At 39.8% G+C, this 16,870-nt stretch overlaps 1 protein-coding gene across 1 annotated transcript; it reads right to left on the bottom strand.

The window, feature by feature from the left end:
• Positions 1-12,917: 12,917 nt before the first annotated feature.
• Positions 12,918-16,110, bottom strand: kcns3a (potassium voltage-gated channel, delayed-rectifier, subfamily S, member 3a). The gene is made up of 2 exons (XM_079855830.1): positions 15,877-16,110; positions 12,918-14,760 (listed from the first exon to the last, which is right to left on the bottom strand). Exon 2 carries the CDS (start codon positions 14,670-14,672, stop codon positions 13,164-13,166), a length of 1,509 nt encoding a protein of 502 aa, XP_079711956.1. The 5' UTR covers positions 14,673-14,760; positions 15,877-16,110; the 3' UTR covers positions 12,918-13,163.
• Positions 16,111-16,870: the final 760 nt, after the last annotated feature.

Below are 16,870 nucleotides of genomic sequence, written 5' to 3'. Positions count from 1 at the left end.
AAAGGCAGACGTCCCAAAACTTTTAGCAATATATAGCTAAAGCATTAATAAATCCCATTTCCACCATCAGGGTATTAATTAAGAAGTTCCAGTCAACTAAAGATGTTACAAATCTGCCTAGGACGGGTGTCTATATTGTCTAAATGCATGGCGAGGAGGAAAATTTGAGTGCCCAAAGACTCTCCAAGGATCACAGATGGAGAATTGCAGAGATTAGTTGAGTCTTGGGGTCAGAAAGCCTAAAAAAATATATCAAACAGCACCTACATCACCACATGTTGTTTGGGAGGTTTTCAAGAAAAATCCCGCCCGCTCATCCAAAAACAAACTCCAACATATTCAGTTGTCAGACACTACTGGAACTTCAAAGGGAACAGGCTTCTATGGCTTGTTTAGTTGGGGACATTTAATCTAATATTCAACAATATTATTGATCTGCCTGCATTGAAACCATTATATTAGAACTGAACTGAGCTGGATGATGACATCATGGTTTTCTCCAGAATGGCTATATGTACAGTACTGTGCAAAAGTCTTAGGCATGTTAATATCCAAAACAGATCCCATTCGAATACTGCTATAATAGGTGTGTTCACGGCACGCCGTGTTGTAATTTCCATAATTATGAGATTTCAAACTTGTAAAATGTGTTCAAGTCCTCATAGAGCTGGTAAATACAGCTTGTAAGATGGGAATTTTCTGAGAGCTCCTACGTGTATCACGTGACCACTGTACCCCCTGACCGCTGCAGATATAAGATGCGTTTGCATAATTACCGTAACTATTCTAAACTGTAAAAAGCCTTCACATGCTTGTAGAACTTGTAATTACAATGTGTAATTGAGAGCTAAGACTTGTACCACAAGGTCGAAGTCAGAATGAAGTCCTAATTTGAAATCTACAGTCTTAATGTAAGGACTCTATATAAGGTAGAAGGTTACTGATGTTCAATTGTGTAGCTAGTGCTTCATGGTTATGAATTGAGTCGGCCATCATTGGTCAAATGAAGGAGAAATGGGAATACATTTGGGGTTGCAATTGTATAAAGACATAAACAGGTTCTTTTAGTGCTGCATTATGATAGCTAACAACATTTCTACCTTGCCAAAATGCAATAACATTGCTCTTGATTGAATACAGCAACTCTTAGGACAATACATTATGGAAAAATCCAATAATCTATTATGAAACCACACTAAACCACATCTAAAAGTTATCTGTGGCTTCAGAATGGATTCCTTCATCATTACAGAGCAGCCAGAGGCTCAGAGGCATCTATGAACATAAAAGTGATCACTCTGAGGGAATAGTGAGCGCATGTGTGTGTGTATGCGTGTACGTTTTGCTCTTGCACCACTGCATTGCAGCAATCTCTGAATACGACTGACCAATCACAATCTAAAGATTTACTGAGAAAGTGTAGCCCATCAGTACAGCTGAAACGCTGAGTAACATCATTAAACTTCATGGGAGTACATTACATGAGTAGCTGCTAATTACACTGGGCAGAGTCTCTCTTCCGCCTCGCTGACTCAGAAACAGGCTCATTCCCCACTGGGCAAATAACCATATTTCAGTGCAGATTGCTGATCTGAGATCAGTTTATTCAGCAAACCATTTTCTGCTAACACTATCAATTAAATATTTAAAAGATTACATCATTGCAACATTTGCAATCTTTGACACAAAATAGGCAGTATGGAACAGAATTTGTGCGACTTTGAAATTATCATCATTAACCTGTGAAAATCTGTTCACAATGAAAAGCAACGCTGTCATAAATAATTTTTTAATGCTGTTTATCTTGTCAGTAAAAAACAATGTGCATGAATTTGCTACAATCCAATGTTGAATTCAAGCCAGAATCAAATGCAATGCATCTTGAAACGTAAAGCACTCAACTATATTGCATTCTATACTGTGCAACGCTTTGCACTTGGCAAGCTCATTATTAAACACAAATGATTTCTTTGAGTTATGTCTTTTGCATTGCATTTCAGTCTAAACAGTGCAGAAATTGTGCCACAATTAACTAAGTTCACTATCTAATCACAAGCCTGCACAGAACGAGTCAAGGCAAGATAACTAAAGTAACACCACAATCCAAATAACAATTTCAACTTGTACTTGATTGGACGTCACGTGACATGTGATCAACCTGTTAGATAAGATAGATCTATATTAAAAAATGATGTGCAAGAAACTAGGTATCAATAGTTTTACCTTTAAATCTACTTGGTAATGGCAGATTAGAAATATAAGCATGCCTGTTTGGTCAGTAAGATTATGATTATTAATGTTTTGGATAGAAATTAACTGTCACAGTGTCTTTTGAGTTCTTTTGACATTTCTATTCATCAAAGAATCCTGAAAAAAAAAAAAAAAAAAAAAAATTGGTTTCCACCCAAAAATTAAGCAACATTGATGATGAGAAATGTTTCTTGGGCAGCAAATCAGCATATTAGAATGATTTCTGAAGTATCATGTGACACTAAAGACTGGAGTAATGATGCTGAAAATTCAGCTTTGCCATTACAGGAATAAATTGCATTTGAATATATATTAAAATTGAAAAGTTATTTTAAATTGTAAACATTTTGCACAATATACTGTTTTAAAAGATACCTTTTTTCAAAAACAACTTACAAACCCCAAACCTTTGAGCGCTAGTGTATTAATTGGTCCGCATATAAAGAAAATGGTTCTAGGCCCTGTGATAGTTTGTGATCAAACAATGCTACAAATATAACAAATAAACTTAAAACAAATAACTGGAATATAATATGGCATCCACCTACAAATGCTGCAGTAGATTTATGAGTCTGATAGACCTACTGCAGTGAGAGGAAGTGACACTAATGCGTGTATGAAGTGCTGAGGAGACACTGGCCCCTGGCCAAAGGAATGATGATAACATACTGTATACTTACAGAGAGAGAGGGAGAGAGAGAGAAAGTTTTCCCTTTCAGGAGTATAATTGGTTTAGACCGGATGAAGCAATCACATTTGTTTGTGATTACATACAGCATTTTATTGAATTTATTTAATTGCATGGGCGGACTGGCATTTGGATCTCAAGTTTCAGTCATTTAAATGAATAGATCTAAACAAGCATACTTTTTTGTGTACAAATGTCACTTGCAGCCAAAAGAAAAAGTGCACCCCCTTGAGGAAGATTCATAGGAAACGGACAACATTTGCTGCCCAATGATTTGGCAGGACCTTCATTCGGCTGATAAAGCAGAAATCGATTAGTCTGTCCCCTCGGTACTTTGACATCGCTTACTGGCTAACTATCAAACCACTCGATATTGAAAAATTCAGACATTCATATATCTTGAAACAAACGTCTCCCAAATTCCTGCCAAAGCCTAGACAAGAAATCTTTTTGCTGCCTTTGAAAGGTCTGTGTGCATAATAGTCCTGCCAATTCTCCTTCACCAGTGTCTCCTTTATTGAGGCCTTAATCTGAAGCCTGAGAAGTAGCTATTTACACAGAGGAGCCTGATCCCTTCCTGTTTTTGGTTCACTCGGATTGTATCCAGTGCTAATCTAGTCCCTTAAAGTCCAGTCATGTTTTAGATGGTATGCTCAGGCAGGTCTATTTGTCAGGCCGCGAATGCACATGCAGTGTGTGGTAATGAGGTTGACAGTTTGACGGTGAGTGTTTCAGTGACAGAATCCTAATGCCGTTGAGTGAGTGCTGTGTTAGTGTGTAAGACAGAAAATGCTAATTTCAGAGTGTGTTTTCGGATCTCTTGAGGGTTTAGAATTGAATTCCTGATGACCATCTCACCCGTGCTCATCAGAACAAACACAACAGAACAAGTAATTACATCAGTCACCCTCGCATAAGAAAGCGTGTTAGAGAGAGAGATTCTGAGATGAATGCTGCTGTTATGTTTTATCTAAACATTACTTTCTCGACAGACAGCCGTTTACAATACACACCGTAAACTCCAAACACACACCATAAACCCCAAACTTCTCTTCCCTTAAACTCAACACATTAAATAAACCTCAATTTTAAAAGGCACACTCAGTGTTTTCTTTCTCATCAAAAATATTGTACACAAAGAAAATGAAATTGAAAATGATGGTATGTATCAACCTCTATGTGAATTTTTATTGAATGTGTCCTTCGATTCTGAACTATGTGGATATGACTGCAAGCAACAGCTTCACCAGCCTCCAATATTCATCATTATTGATCAGAATAAATCACATCTAAGGAACACAAACTGATGAACAAGCAGCAAAATAAACATGCAACTCCTGCATGTCATATCCATCTAAATTAATAAAATTAGAATATGTTGTGATAGAATCACACACACATTGAAGTACACGCAGTGCTGCTCTATGCAGAGAACAGGCCTGTGCAGAGCAGCTGGTTTGTGAGCAGTCAGCGTTTATTTGCTCCCAAAGGTGAAAGTCTGATTTATAGAGCTGCAGGACCACCAGTACAACATCACTCAGGCAGGAGGTCATTTAGCCTCATGTCCAATTTAGTTAAAGACGTACAGTATATCCACTTAGCTTGGGTGTGTTTGCTTGCATGCGTAAGCCCTAAAGTCCAGAGGGTTTTAAGGGGCGACATGTGCAGAGTCACTAAACTCTCAACTAACCTTCTCATATCCTCATCACACTAGTGCATGGTTGAACTCAACACAGCCGAGATGCATCTGGATTGAGCCACCAATTGCCCGTGACTCATCCTGACTACCAGGAAAGACAAAACACGCTGACAAGGGGATGTCATGCTTATGTGAGATTGAAGTGGCACAGCCTTCAATTCATTAGAGTAGGATGAAAGACTCAAAGAGAGCTTTGCTTCCTACAATAATATATCCATAATGATTGTTATAATTTCATTAGATTTACCACTTAGATTTTCCTTAATACACAACCAAGTGGATAAAACTAAAAACAAAACCAGTGAATAATATGCCTTCAGAACAATAGGTTACACGTTATTTCAATGGTCCAGTTTATACATTCTACTAACTATAAGTAACTTTTCAACTACATGTCAATTAACTCTCATTCGAGTATTAGTAGACTGTAGACTGTTAGTAGACTGTTAAGTTAGGGTTAGGTGTTAGGTTTGGGGCTAGAAGAATAAGTTACTTAAAGCTGCAGTCTGTAACTTTTTTGGGGTTAAAAATTATCCTAAATAAATTTTTGAGCAAGTACATAACCAGCCAGTGTTCAAAACTATTTGCTTGCCTTAACTCGATTCAAAACGTTAAGCTTGTAATAATGTTTTTAATTTCATTGGTACTGGTGGATTTCTGCGGGAAATTTGAGCATGTCATTAGGTCACATCTGTACACATAAAGAAGGTGTCTCAGCTAGTAGGCTATGTGAAGATGTTGTAGGTGGAGATTTATAGCCTTTTCTCACAGCACTTGATATAATTAAACTTATCAATTTGATGGCGGATCCAGAAAGGTTCAAATGACAATCACCAGTGACAACTGGAGATTCACCCGTTGTAAAATGGAAAAGACTTCGGACTTCGGAGTGGCTACAGAAAAAAAAGAGACTGCAACCGGGCCCATACGAAAACAAGGATAAATATCGGAAGGGCTTTTGAAAGGTGGCGTGAACTCCGTGTTTTGAAGGGGTTCAAAACGGACGCAGAGACGGCTTTTTTCTGCTGGACTGGTAATACATAAGCGATCATTAGATTTAATCAGTGCGATTTACAGTTGCTTTTTTTCCCGTAGTTGATCAGAACAAAAGTGGATGTTACTTACTTGTTCAGATTTTCACATCACATTTTCCGTGAAAATTCTTATCTAATCTGTGATTCCGAATGACAGTATCCACACCGGTGCGATAACTGACAACCGCACATTCTTCTAAAAACATTGGATTCATCCCATTGTTGAATGTGCCCACACGCCGAGGCACAACCCAGGCAAAATTGATATTTCCGCGAATAACTGCAATTGCAGATTTTGAACAGAGATGGTGACAAAGAGGAAAAACTACGGACTGCAGCCTTAAGTTACTTTAGTCAGTAGAATGTCTGTTGGGGGACAATCAAAATAAAGTATGTAGATATCAAGCAGACAGTCTACTAATACTCTAATGAGAGTTAGTTGGCATGTAGTTGCAAAGTTACTTAGAGTTAGCAGAATGTCTAAAATGGACCATCGAAATAAAGTGTTAGCGAACAATATACCATTTTTCCGGGAGTACTTGTAAAGTTCTGAATGTTTAGTTCTTTGCTTCAAACAGGAAGGAATATTTAAAGTTGTTACAGAAGGAAAACGTCTTTCCTAAAGCATCCACATGTGTAAAGAGCAACAGAAGCAAAGATCTGCAAAATCCATAGAGCATTTCATCTCTAGAGACGTGATTTGTGCTCTTAATTAGAGTCAAGTCATCCGAGTAACATAGCGTTATGAAACACCTCGCACACACTGAAGATCGTGCAGGCTGCAATAATGCCAGCAGCTGCAGAAGTGACGCGGCCGTAAAGAAAGAGAAAAGCGTTAGTCATCAGTAACCATTTCACATGTGTGTGCGCTTCATTGTGAGTGTTAACTTTCAGACCCTAATTAAATGAGAATTGATCTGAGGAGGGCAACGGAAAGAGAGAGTGAGAGTTGTGAGATGCATACTGTATATGCATATAACCCAAAGGGACGGTGTGTGTGTGTGAGCTTAACATTCGTGAGAACCAATGACCTTTTGTCCTAACTCACATTCTCATATACTAGCAGAATTATATCAAACTCATGACATTTAATGTGCACCCTTCCGGCCGTACTGTGAGTGTGTGAAAGACTAAATGTGATTAATAATATCGCTCTCACACATATGCTGACAGATGCAAGAGAAGACCGTACATAGTCATTTCCGTGTCCATATGTTGAATGAAAAGGCCTTCACATTGAAGAAAAATGCTTACTGTGTATTCATTTCACAGTCCATTACCTGTTTGAAATTAAATAAACTGGGGAACCCTAACCTCCATCTGCTGGAGTATAGCCCGGTTTTCCCTCTCTCCTTTTCTCCTGACCAGACCTTAACATCATTCCGCATCGTACAATCCTACTCTGAAGGTTATGAAGGAAACTCTTGGATCTTTCTTTGAAGGAGACTGAAAGTTAAAGTGTGAACGTCTGCAACCTGTTGCCTCACAGACACAAGTTTCCCAATTCTCACTTTGAAAAACAAGGTGCAGTTAGCTCAGTTACCCAGTTCTCACTTTTCAGAGTGTCGATCTCTTCAGGAACTCCTGTCCTGCACGCCATTGATTTGATACACACATCTACAGCTGCTTTTGGGTGGTTGTGTCGGTAAGTTCTTTGCTGTGTCCTCTGCCATGTTCTTCTTATCAGATATTGGCTGACATTGTGATGTTTGGCTGTGATCGGCCGTTCTCTGATCTTTGACTCAGATAAACAAGCACAAGCTGCTGATAAAGCAAATATTGGATTCTGATGCCATCATCTTCCTCACCTTCACTGAAACAGCAGTAAAGGCACAGTGTGAGCATTAAACTCCTAATGACCTGCAGATCTGTCTTCTCTACACAAACACTATTAGGGATTTTTGCAATATATTCATAATTAATTTGTAAAAAAAAAATCCTTTATTATTTATTAATTAATGTTCACATATAGACACACACACACGCACTGCTGTTCAATTGATTTTTAAAAAAGAAATTAATACTTTTATTCAGCATAGACAGGGCACATTAAATTGAAAAGTGATATTAAAGAGATTTACAAAAAAAAGCCTATTTCAAATAAATGTGTATTAATCAAAGAATCCTGATTTGTTTTTTCCACACCAAATCAGCATAGAATGTATAAATAACCATCCATTTCTATTGTATGAATATCTCAAATGTTTTGTATTTCAGATGTTTTGTATTTGACTGAAGAAAGAGAATGACACAGAATTTGAATGATGCTATAGGATGATGAATCATTTTTGAGTGAATAATTTCTGGAAGTATTCAAACAAGGAAATGAAAATCAATACATGTACAGTATACGTTGTGAGAGGGTGACCTCCGGTTGATGAGAATTGAAGTGTAGAACCGCCCAGCTGAAGGCCAAAACAGGAGATGGAACACTAGCCAAGCATGTGACCTCTTCAACATTCGAAATTTAATTCCAGAACTCCAGGTGATTGAACACGACATCACACCAACCCAGCCAGAGATCTATAACATCCATATCAGCCCTGCAGAACAGATGGGTTTGGGTTTAGTAAAGTGATCTGACAGCTGACAGGCAATCTTCAGATTGTGAGAAACAGGACTGCTGTGAGCTTGAAGTACTTATAGCTTCAGTGAGGGTTGGAACGCCATCTTTGTACCAGTTGCATTAATCAACAAGAAGATTGGGAGTGTCGCTTTCAGGGCAGCTGTATTGATTTTGTCATGTCACAGAATTATTGAATCGTTCAGTTTAGTTTATCAGTGCAATACAAATCAAATGAATCTTTCAATTATATATGTGTTTTTGATCATTATAATCATGCCAGTGTCTAAATGTATAATGATTTTTGTGTGTGTGTGAATCATTGTAAAAATGACAAGATCACCTCTCCAAATGGTTAGTGAGTCAGTGTCGGCTGGTTCACATTGATGCACCTCAACACTTCCCAAAGAAAAGAAAAATCACCTCTCTGTTTAATCCAAAGCTTCAGTCACTTCTTTTCACAGCCTTTTTGCTCTATTTTGAGCCATTGATAGATGATTCCATCCAATTTCCTATGTGTGAGGTAAGAGAGAAAAGAAGGGAAAGCGAGAGGCAGAAAGAAACAGTGGGAGAAATTGAGAGAGAGAGACAGTATGATGGTAAATGGGATGTGTACTGACCCATGTAGAGGAGGTGGCAAATTGTTTGAGGCAGGACTTCAGTGCTGAAGATGTCATGCATTCAAACTCACCAGTTACACTGTCATTTGGCTGGTGATTTATGCGGCAGTCATGCCTAATCTTCTGTTCAAAAGTAGTTTAACTGGAAATTGTTATTGAGAAGCTGGTTTATCACCCAAACAAACAAATAAGTTGACTATCACATGTGCATCACACTGCTAAATTAAATTTGTATGTGGCCTCTGTTGAGAGTCAAACAAAGTTGATTCGGTTATGCAATTGTTTATGGCAAGCCGCAACATAAGCTAAGGTAAAGTGTGTAGAAGCGTTTGGGCTTGTTCATTGATGACGGGTTTTCTGATTAAATAAAGACGAGATGAAAAATGTACATCATGATGACAATTAAAAGATTTATTAAAATGAATTAAAACAAAACTTTTTTTTTTTTTTAAGAAGAAGAAAAGTCTAGAAAGAATATCACAAATAATCAAACCACGTCATTGTCCATTTTGAGCTTGTTTTCATCAAACTAAATTATATGGGTTTTTTTAATATATATATATATATATTTCCAGAAAGTTAAAAAGAACAGCATTTATTTGAAATAGAATCTTTTGTAACATTGTAGAAGTCTTTACTGTCACTTTGGATCAATTGAATGTACCTTTGCTGAATAAAATTGATTTATTTGAAGAAGAAAAAAAATCCAACCCCAAACTTTTGAATGGTATGTATTTCTGGCACAAGACAAAAACTATTACTTAAAAATAAATAAGCATTCTCCAAAAAACAGAAGATGGGGAGTGTTGGAAATGTGTTGTTTCAATTCTGTTTGGTTCCAATAGTGATGCAGAAATTGAACACTTCACTTCTAAAGTACCTCAGGCTTAAGTGCTGTGGGAAATCACTGGTTTGTGGATTTTGCTTTCCCCTGTGTTAAAACCCACATCCTAAACCACCAGCTCATATTAAGACAGTGCTGTGATTGCATATATTTTTGCAAACAACATGCTCAGATTTGTGCAAGTTGTCCAAACCAAAGCTTTGAACAAGAAATGTGACTCTTTGTGGTGACTCATATTTCTAGCAAAGAGGAGGGAATGAAGCCACCCTGTCACAGTACATTACATATAATCAATTACTGAAAGGAAATCATTTCTTTCTATATTCTAACAAATAACTAGCTTTCTCTCCAGCATTTTTCAAGCACTCTGGTTGTACAATCACTACCAATGTAAGCATTTGTATGAGAAGTGTAATAAAGGAGATTTTTTTATATTCATAGTCCCCTTGAAACGTCACCAAAATTGCTGAAGCTGAAAAGGGTCAGCCGCACCATTCGTGTAAGTCATGAGGCATTCAGGTCTGCCCTTAAACACTTGAGCACACAAGCGTGACACATTGATCAATGGGCACGTCTCAAACAGAGGCCGATCTATCCAAGTTAAAGCCACTTGCCAAACGGATGCCGTTTCAGCAGTAATACATCCACCCATGGCAGACAGCCCTAACATTTGGACCTCTTTTCCTGCTGCTAATACAGCCTACTGACATAAGTCACCTAAAAAATGAGAGACAGCAAATTAGAGAGAGAACGTGTTCCCTCCGTGCAGAGGACAGAGGATAGGTGAACTTGATGCTCGTAAGGGATTATTGATACTCAATAGACATAATATAATGTGAGAAACCCGACTGTGAAGAAGCACTTGAAAAAGAATAAAGGAAAAGATATTTTGAAGCATTTTCATGCAGGCCTGAGTCATTGAATTTGTAATTTGTTACATTTCTATACATTCATTCACAAATCAGGGTTCAACACTGAAGGTTCTCAAATTAATACTTCACTGGAGGGAACATTTTGAAAGAATAGTGATATAAGAAATTTACCCTGTTTGTTTTCATTCTTCGGAGAATAGTGCACTACGACATGAGGCAGTGTAAATAATACCCATTTTCATTTTTCTGTGAACTATGCCTTTAAGATCTTTCAGCTATCCATGCAGTGATTTCAGAATGAAGCAAAGGGACTCAAATATGCTTTACATCAACACTTTATTCAGCTGTAACATCTCTTCCCTGCTTTCTTCTCTCCTCTCTCGTTGAAATATGCATGCAATCTATCCGTCCTTCCCTCTCTGATGGACACATAAGGGAGAATAGTGTACACCAACATGCCATCTGAAGTCCAGCATTTTAGATGCTGTCACTGCCTATAAAACATTTAAGCATAGTTCTTCTCCCACAGGCACTGCAAAAAGACTTGTAATTAAATGAACAGCTTGCCCAAAGGATAAAAAACACCTGTCAGTGCTATTAATTGGGTATATAGAGCATCAATGTTACTGTTACCACTGAGATGTTGTTAAAGGACAAGTTCGGTATTTTACACTTAAAGCCCGGTTTACAGATCGTTTCTGATGAAATAGAACGGTTAAGATTAAAATTTGGACACATGCTGCTGTCCCGAGAATTTTAGGTTTCTTTCGCTTTCCCCCCCACCTCCAGAATGGCTTCATATGTGCACTGGAACAATCCTTCCTAAAACGCATTAAACTTCCGTTTACAAAGACGTGAAACTCACCAAGTGGTCAGGGGTGTTCACTGATATGCTCACAAAAAAATCGCTGCAAAAGATGCTTTCCAACAGGTTTTATCGTAGTTTTGTCCAACTCCATTGACTTGGAAGTGGGGTTGTTTGTATTCTTTCTGTAGGAGTGTCTATTATTCAAGCTCTCAACGGAAGAATGTACGGGTGTGAGGCGTTTGGAAAAATAGGTCCACAGTTTTACAACGAATGGTAAAACACCTATTGGAAAGCATCTTTTGCAGCGATTTTTGTGTGAGCATATCAGTGAACACCCCTGACCACTCGGTGAGTTTCACGTCTTTGTAAACGGAAGTTTAATGCGTTTTAGGAAGGATTGTTCCAGTGCACATATGCAGCTATTCTGGAGGTGGGGGGGGGGGGAAGCGAAAGAAACCTAAAATTCTCGGGACAGCAGCATGTGTCCAAATTTTAATCTTAACCGTTCTATTTCATCAGAAATGATCTGTAAACAGGGCTTTAAGTGTAAAATACCGAACTTGTCCTTTAAGATAGCTTCCATTACAGGTTCTGATCCATAAATAATTGAAAGCTTGAGAAGTTTTCACCCTGAGAACTAAAGAGAAAAAGTGCTGTTGATAGAAGGTCCAGGAGTTACCCAGTAAGAAATGAGAGCCTTGAGTCTTAGAGTTCTTCTCGACATGGTGCAGATCTGTCAGAGTAAGGGTGCTTTCGCACCTGAGTGTTTGTTTCTGAACCTGGTGCGTTTTCTTCCTTGGTTCGGTTCATTTAGGCATATGTGAACACGGCAATCGCACTCTGATCCGCACCAAAACAATCGCTCCGAGACAGCCTGAACGAGGTGGTCTCGGCCCGATTGCAAACGATTGCGAACTCTGGGGCGGTTCTCTTGAGGTGTGAAAGCAATCCGACCCAACGGACCAATGCTATATAAATAGCAGTAGTGTCTGATTCTGTGAGTGAGGACATTAGTTATTGCAGTTGAAAACCAAAAGAGCACCTGTTCCTCTTAAAATGTTGTGTGAATGCGCTTCTCAGTGCGAGAATGCAGTCCCTTTATTCCTGCTCTAGTTGCATTATAACATTCATGTAGTGTTTGTGTGTGTCACTGTGTCTTGACACAGTTAACCTCTACACAGCGCTGGGAGATCCAGAGAGAGCGCATTTGAATTTTCTGCAGTATTAATACAAATGAAGTATATAATTTAATAACGGCAATGACGGCTATTCGTATAGTGTTTCGACAGTTACAAATATAGCCACAATAAGCTCATGGAGTGAACTTCTCAATTATCTTGAAGATGACGCGCATGATTTTTTCCCCCAAACCAGTTCAGTGGGAATCCCGCCCAGCTGCTAATTTCATTGTTTGAGGTTACAGTGACGGGTAGGTTTAGGGATCAGTGTTTGGTGTAGGCAATCAGTACAGTGATTGACATGACCAATTAAGTATTTAGAATCATTTGCAGGGTGGATTTTCTGCTGAACTGGTTTGGGGGGGGGGGGGGGGATCACGTGGATGACGCAGAGGAAACGCTGACCAATAAGAGGACAGTTTTACTCATGTGACTTGCGCGAACACATTTTGTTACGCTTCAAATGTTGCCTTGTGAAAGCAAACCGAACCAAGAAGAAAATGCAACATTGTACCAAATTAAGTCCCTGTTTCGGAACAAAACAAACGATCTATATGTGTGAAAACGCCTTCTCGCTCCATTAATTTGAGGTTGTGCATATTGCCGTTTATGTTGCTTTGTTGGCCTGATGCATCCTAGCAGGGCAGACGAATTCAACATCTTGAATACTGGAAGCATCAGTGGCGTCTCCCTCGCTCCCAACGCTACTCTTGGAGGATGCGCTGTCTGCCAGAGAATTAATCTTTTGGCCGTAGAGGTCTCCTATATGAAGAAAAGGCATGCTGAGATGTGGCTGTTTTTCATCCTCTGACTGGAGCTGGTCGGACTCCACCAGGGCTTTCTGTCTCTGATAGTACTTGGAGAACTTGTTGAAGATGATGGAGATAGGAAGGGCGACTACAAGCAGGCCACAGATGATGCACAAGGTGGCGACAAGTTTCCCAGCCAGCGTGACAGGATACGTGTCGCCATATCCCACCGTGGTCATGCTGATTGTCGCCCACCACCAGCCCACCGGTATGGTCTGTATTTCCGACTCCTCGTCCTCTTTCTCCACAAAATAGATTAGCACTGAGAAAATAGAGATTCCCACAGAGAGAAAGAGGATGAGGAGTCCGACCTCGTTGTAACTGTGACGGAGAGTCGCCCCGAGCGAACGCAACCCAACCGAATGCCTCGCCAGTTTGAGGATGCGAAAGATTCGCATGAGGCGCAGGATCTGCACGACCCTTCCCACGTTCTCAAGCTCCGCGCTTTCCTCAGCATCGACGGTTTCGAAGGCCAGCGTGGCGTAAAACGGAACAATAGAGGCAAAGTCAATGATGTTTAGCGCATTGCACAGGAATTTGCGCAAACATGGCGTGACAGCTAATCGTAGGATGAACTCGATGGAGAACCAGAGGACACAAAAGGTCTCGAACGCAGCCAACACTGGGTCCTCCACCTCTTTCTCATTATCGTCCTTCTCGTTGAACTCAGGCATGCTATGAACGCACATGGCGGCAATACTCATCAGTACCACACTCAGTGAAAACACTGCTATTATTTTTGCAGAACACGAGTATCCAGGGTTTTCCAGTCGCAGCCAGAGTTCTTTGCGGTTCTCAGAGCACCAGGTGCCCTCGAACTTTTCCAGGTCTTTGTCATATCCTGATAGCTCCTCCATAGACGAGTCTAAGCTGTCCTGCAGCTGGTTCGGCGGGTCATCATCATTTCCCCAGTCGTGATCTCCTACGCATTCTTTCTGTTCTTGAAATCTGTTGCTGCAGCAAGTGTCCAGGTGAAGCTCCTTGATGCCCCAGTATTCCAACTCCTGGCTAAAACTAAACACACACAATTGTTCCATCAGGTGGATCTTTCCAGTATGGTAGAAGTTCAACACATAGCGGAAAAAAGATGGATTGCGATCGAAATAATACTCGCGGTCGGCCGCGGCGTAGTCGTCGCAAAGCTGGAGAATAGCGGCCTCTGAGCTGCAGTAGAGCAATCGGGCCAGCCGCGTGTGAGGGAAGCGTTGGAGGACCACCCGTTCCACTTGCTGCTTAAAGCCGCCGACGTTGAGGTTGATGAAGCTCTCCTCTGGCCCTCGGCGGTGCAGGACCTGCCCATACAGCATGATGGATGCCAGTACATGAAGGAGTAAGTGGGACTGTTGGGCTTAGCAGGTTTGGAGAGGCTAAGAGTGATCAGCTATGGATCCATGCCTATATAGTGGAGGAAAAGAAATGTCTGATTAGCACTTTAAGAAGAAAACTTGTATTTTTTCAGTACTACTCGCCAGTTTTACTGTACTGTACCCAACTGTATGACACAAGACAAAAACTTAATCAGACACGCAGACAGACCGACTGCTTCTAACTGTAACAACTGTGATGGGATAAAAGCATTCTGGGGCCCAAATCAGCCTTAATAGCTGCTAATGGATATTGATTCTCTACAGTGTCGTAAACAAATCCTCAGTGATGATCATTATGAGCATTTTAACACTAACACTGACTTTTTCTCCTAGCAGTACTGCTGGGCACTTCAGTAAAATCACGTCAGAAATTCAGGACATTCAGTGAATGCTTGACCGTCCCGACATGCAGTGCTTTTGTAAGGTTTGTAAAATGGAAATTCTTATTTTGAGATTATGAAACATTTACAGTATATGGTTTAATTTTGAGTGAAAAGTTGATTTTTTTTTTTTTTTTTTTTTTTTAGAAAAACAGCAGCAAACTAATTTTAGAGACAAGTGAAATGATTTTCAAAAAAGTATTTTCAAACACTTTTTGGTTTTCAAAAAGCATTTGGTTTGTCACTCTTCTGCTTTATTGACAGCAGCACTTGCTCTGCATGAGCTCCACAAGAACTTCTGACCCTTTGTACAAATACTGACATGATTAATGTCACAAATACTTGATGACATAAAGGCAGACAATTCAATATTTCTTCTTCTTTTAATGTCATAACATTTCATTGTTTTATTTATTTATTTATTTTTTACATTTTATTCCTAATTTTAAATTATTTGAACTCTAGATTTTCAAGTTGGTTCAGACTTTTGGACCTCACGTGTGTATAGTAATAATTTCAATTTGCACTACATAAAACGTAAAGAATATTTGGTTGCAACAGAAAAACAGCATTCACACACTAGACCTAAAAACATTTAACTGTTAAATTTGGGTACAACACCAAATTTCTGACTGACATATATGGATAATTGTTAAGAAGTTTCTTGAAAACAGCACGATGTAGAAGTCGTGCGAACTCCAGCACCAAGTTTAAAAACAACACTGCGTAAGCCAAACTACAGTGAAGCAAACATCACATTTTACCTCTTTTCTTTATTTTCTGATGGTATCAGTGGACTGCAAAGACGTTTGGTGTGGATATTGCCATCCTCCAGCGCCTTCCTTGGTCAAGCTGTGTCCGGTGTGCGCTCGTACGCAGTATTTGCCCCATGTCCCGCAGCGGACTGTGTCGGGTGGGACAGTTGGCACATAGTGTGCCACTAATGCACTCGAGGTGCCTCGGGGCAGCTGCGCGTCCGTGCGTCACTGGCCCGTGGCAACTAGTGCGCGCAGCGCGCTTGCGCTTTGCGTTTGAGGACGCGCCTCTCAAGCTCCACGGTGCGGCTTTTCCCCTTATGCATTAGAGGTGAAACGGGAGGGACAATGATAAGAGTGAAAAATAATGGGAGAACGGAGGGATGAAAGCAAGGCTACAGAGACAGATACTTCGACCACCCGTGAAGGGCAGCTAAAGGATTAGAAAACTAATGAAAAACTGAGATTAACGATCCCTCGAGTTTAAGGGAAAAGACAATAGAGGTCCGTTAGAAGAAAAGTCAAGAAAAGCTATTCTGAAAAGTTTGAGGGGAATTGGAATCAGTCGTCATTTAGCTGTTTTGATAAGCATCAAGTGTGTAATGAGATTTAGAAATAATTTCAACACAAATAGATCATAGACAAATTGCAATTAGTTTAAGGAGTGTCAAGTAATTAGACCATGTAAGCAGCGAGTGATTCGTCAACACGTTCACTTCCCTCCGAAGCAGGTTATGTTCTCCCTCTCACAGCACCTGTCGCACGTGCACAGAAGAATTGACAGATGATGCCCTCTAGAGGCCGTCACGAGAACATGCAGACGACTCTTTAGTATTGCTCTTTAAAACATGCATTTTTAAATATCTCACTACCACCAATTAGGTAACTCAAGTAAGAAAGGAAAATAAACTAGTATTGTCCGATAAAGTACAACGTCGTTACTTATGTTCAGCGCCAAAACTCAGAAGCGTCGTAACTCGGGACTGACTGTAGAGGGCAGCAT

This window comes from Squalius cephalus, assembly GCF_949319135.1.
Source record: "Squalius cephalus genome assembly, chromosome: 21".
Classification (NCBI taxonomy): Eukaryota; Metazoa; Chordata; class Actinopteri; order Cypriniformes; family Leuciscidae; genus Squalius; species Squalius cephalus.
This window is presented reverse-complemented; position numbering and strand designations above follow the sequence as displayed.

What these genes read in the sequence shown, in the direction of transcription:
- kcns3a (XM_079855830.1), bottom strand. Translation starts at nt 14,672, where the DNA reads ATGCTGTATGGGCAGGTCCTGCACCGCCGAGGGCCAGAGGAGAGCTTC.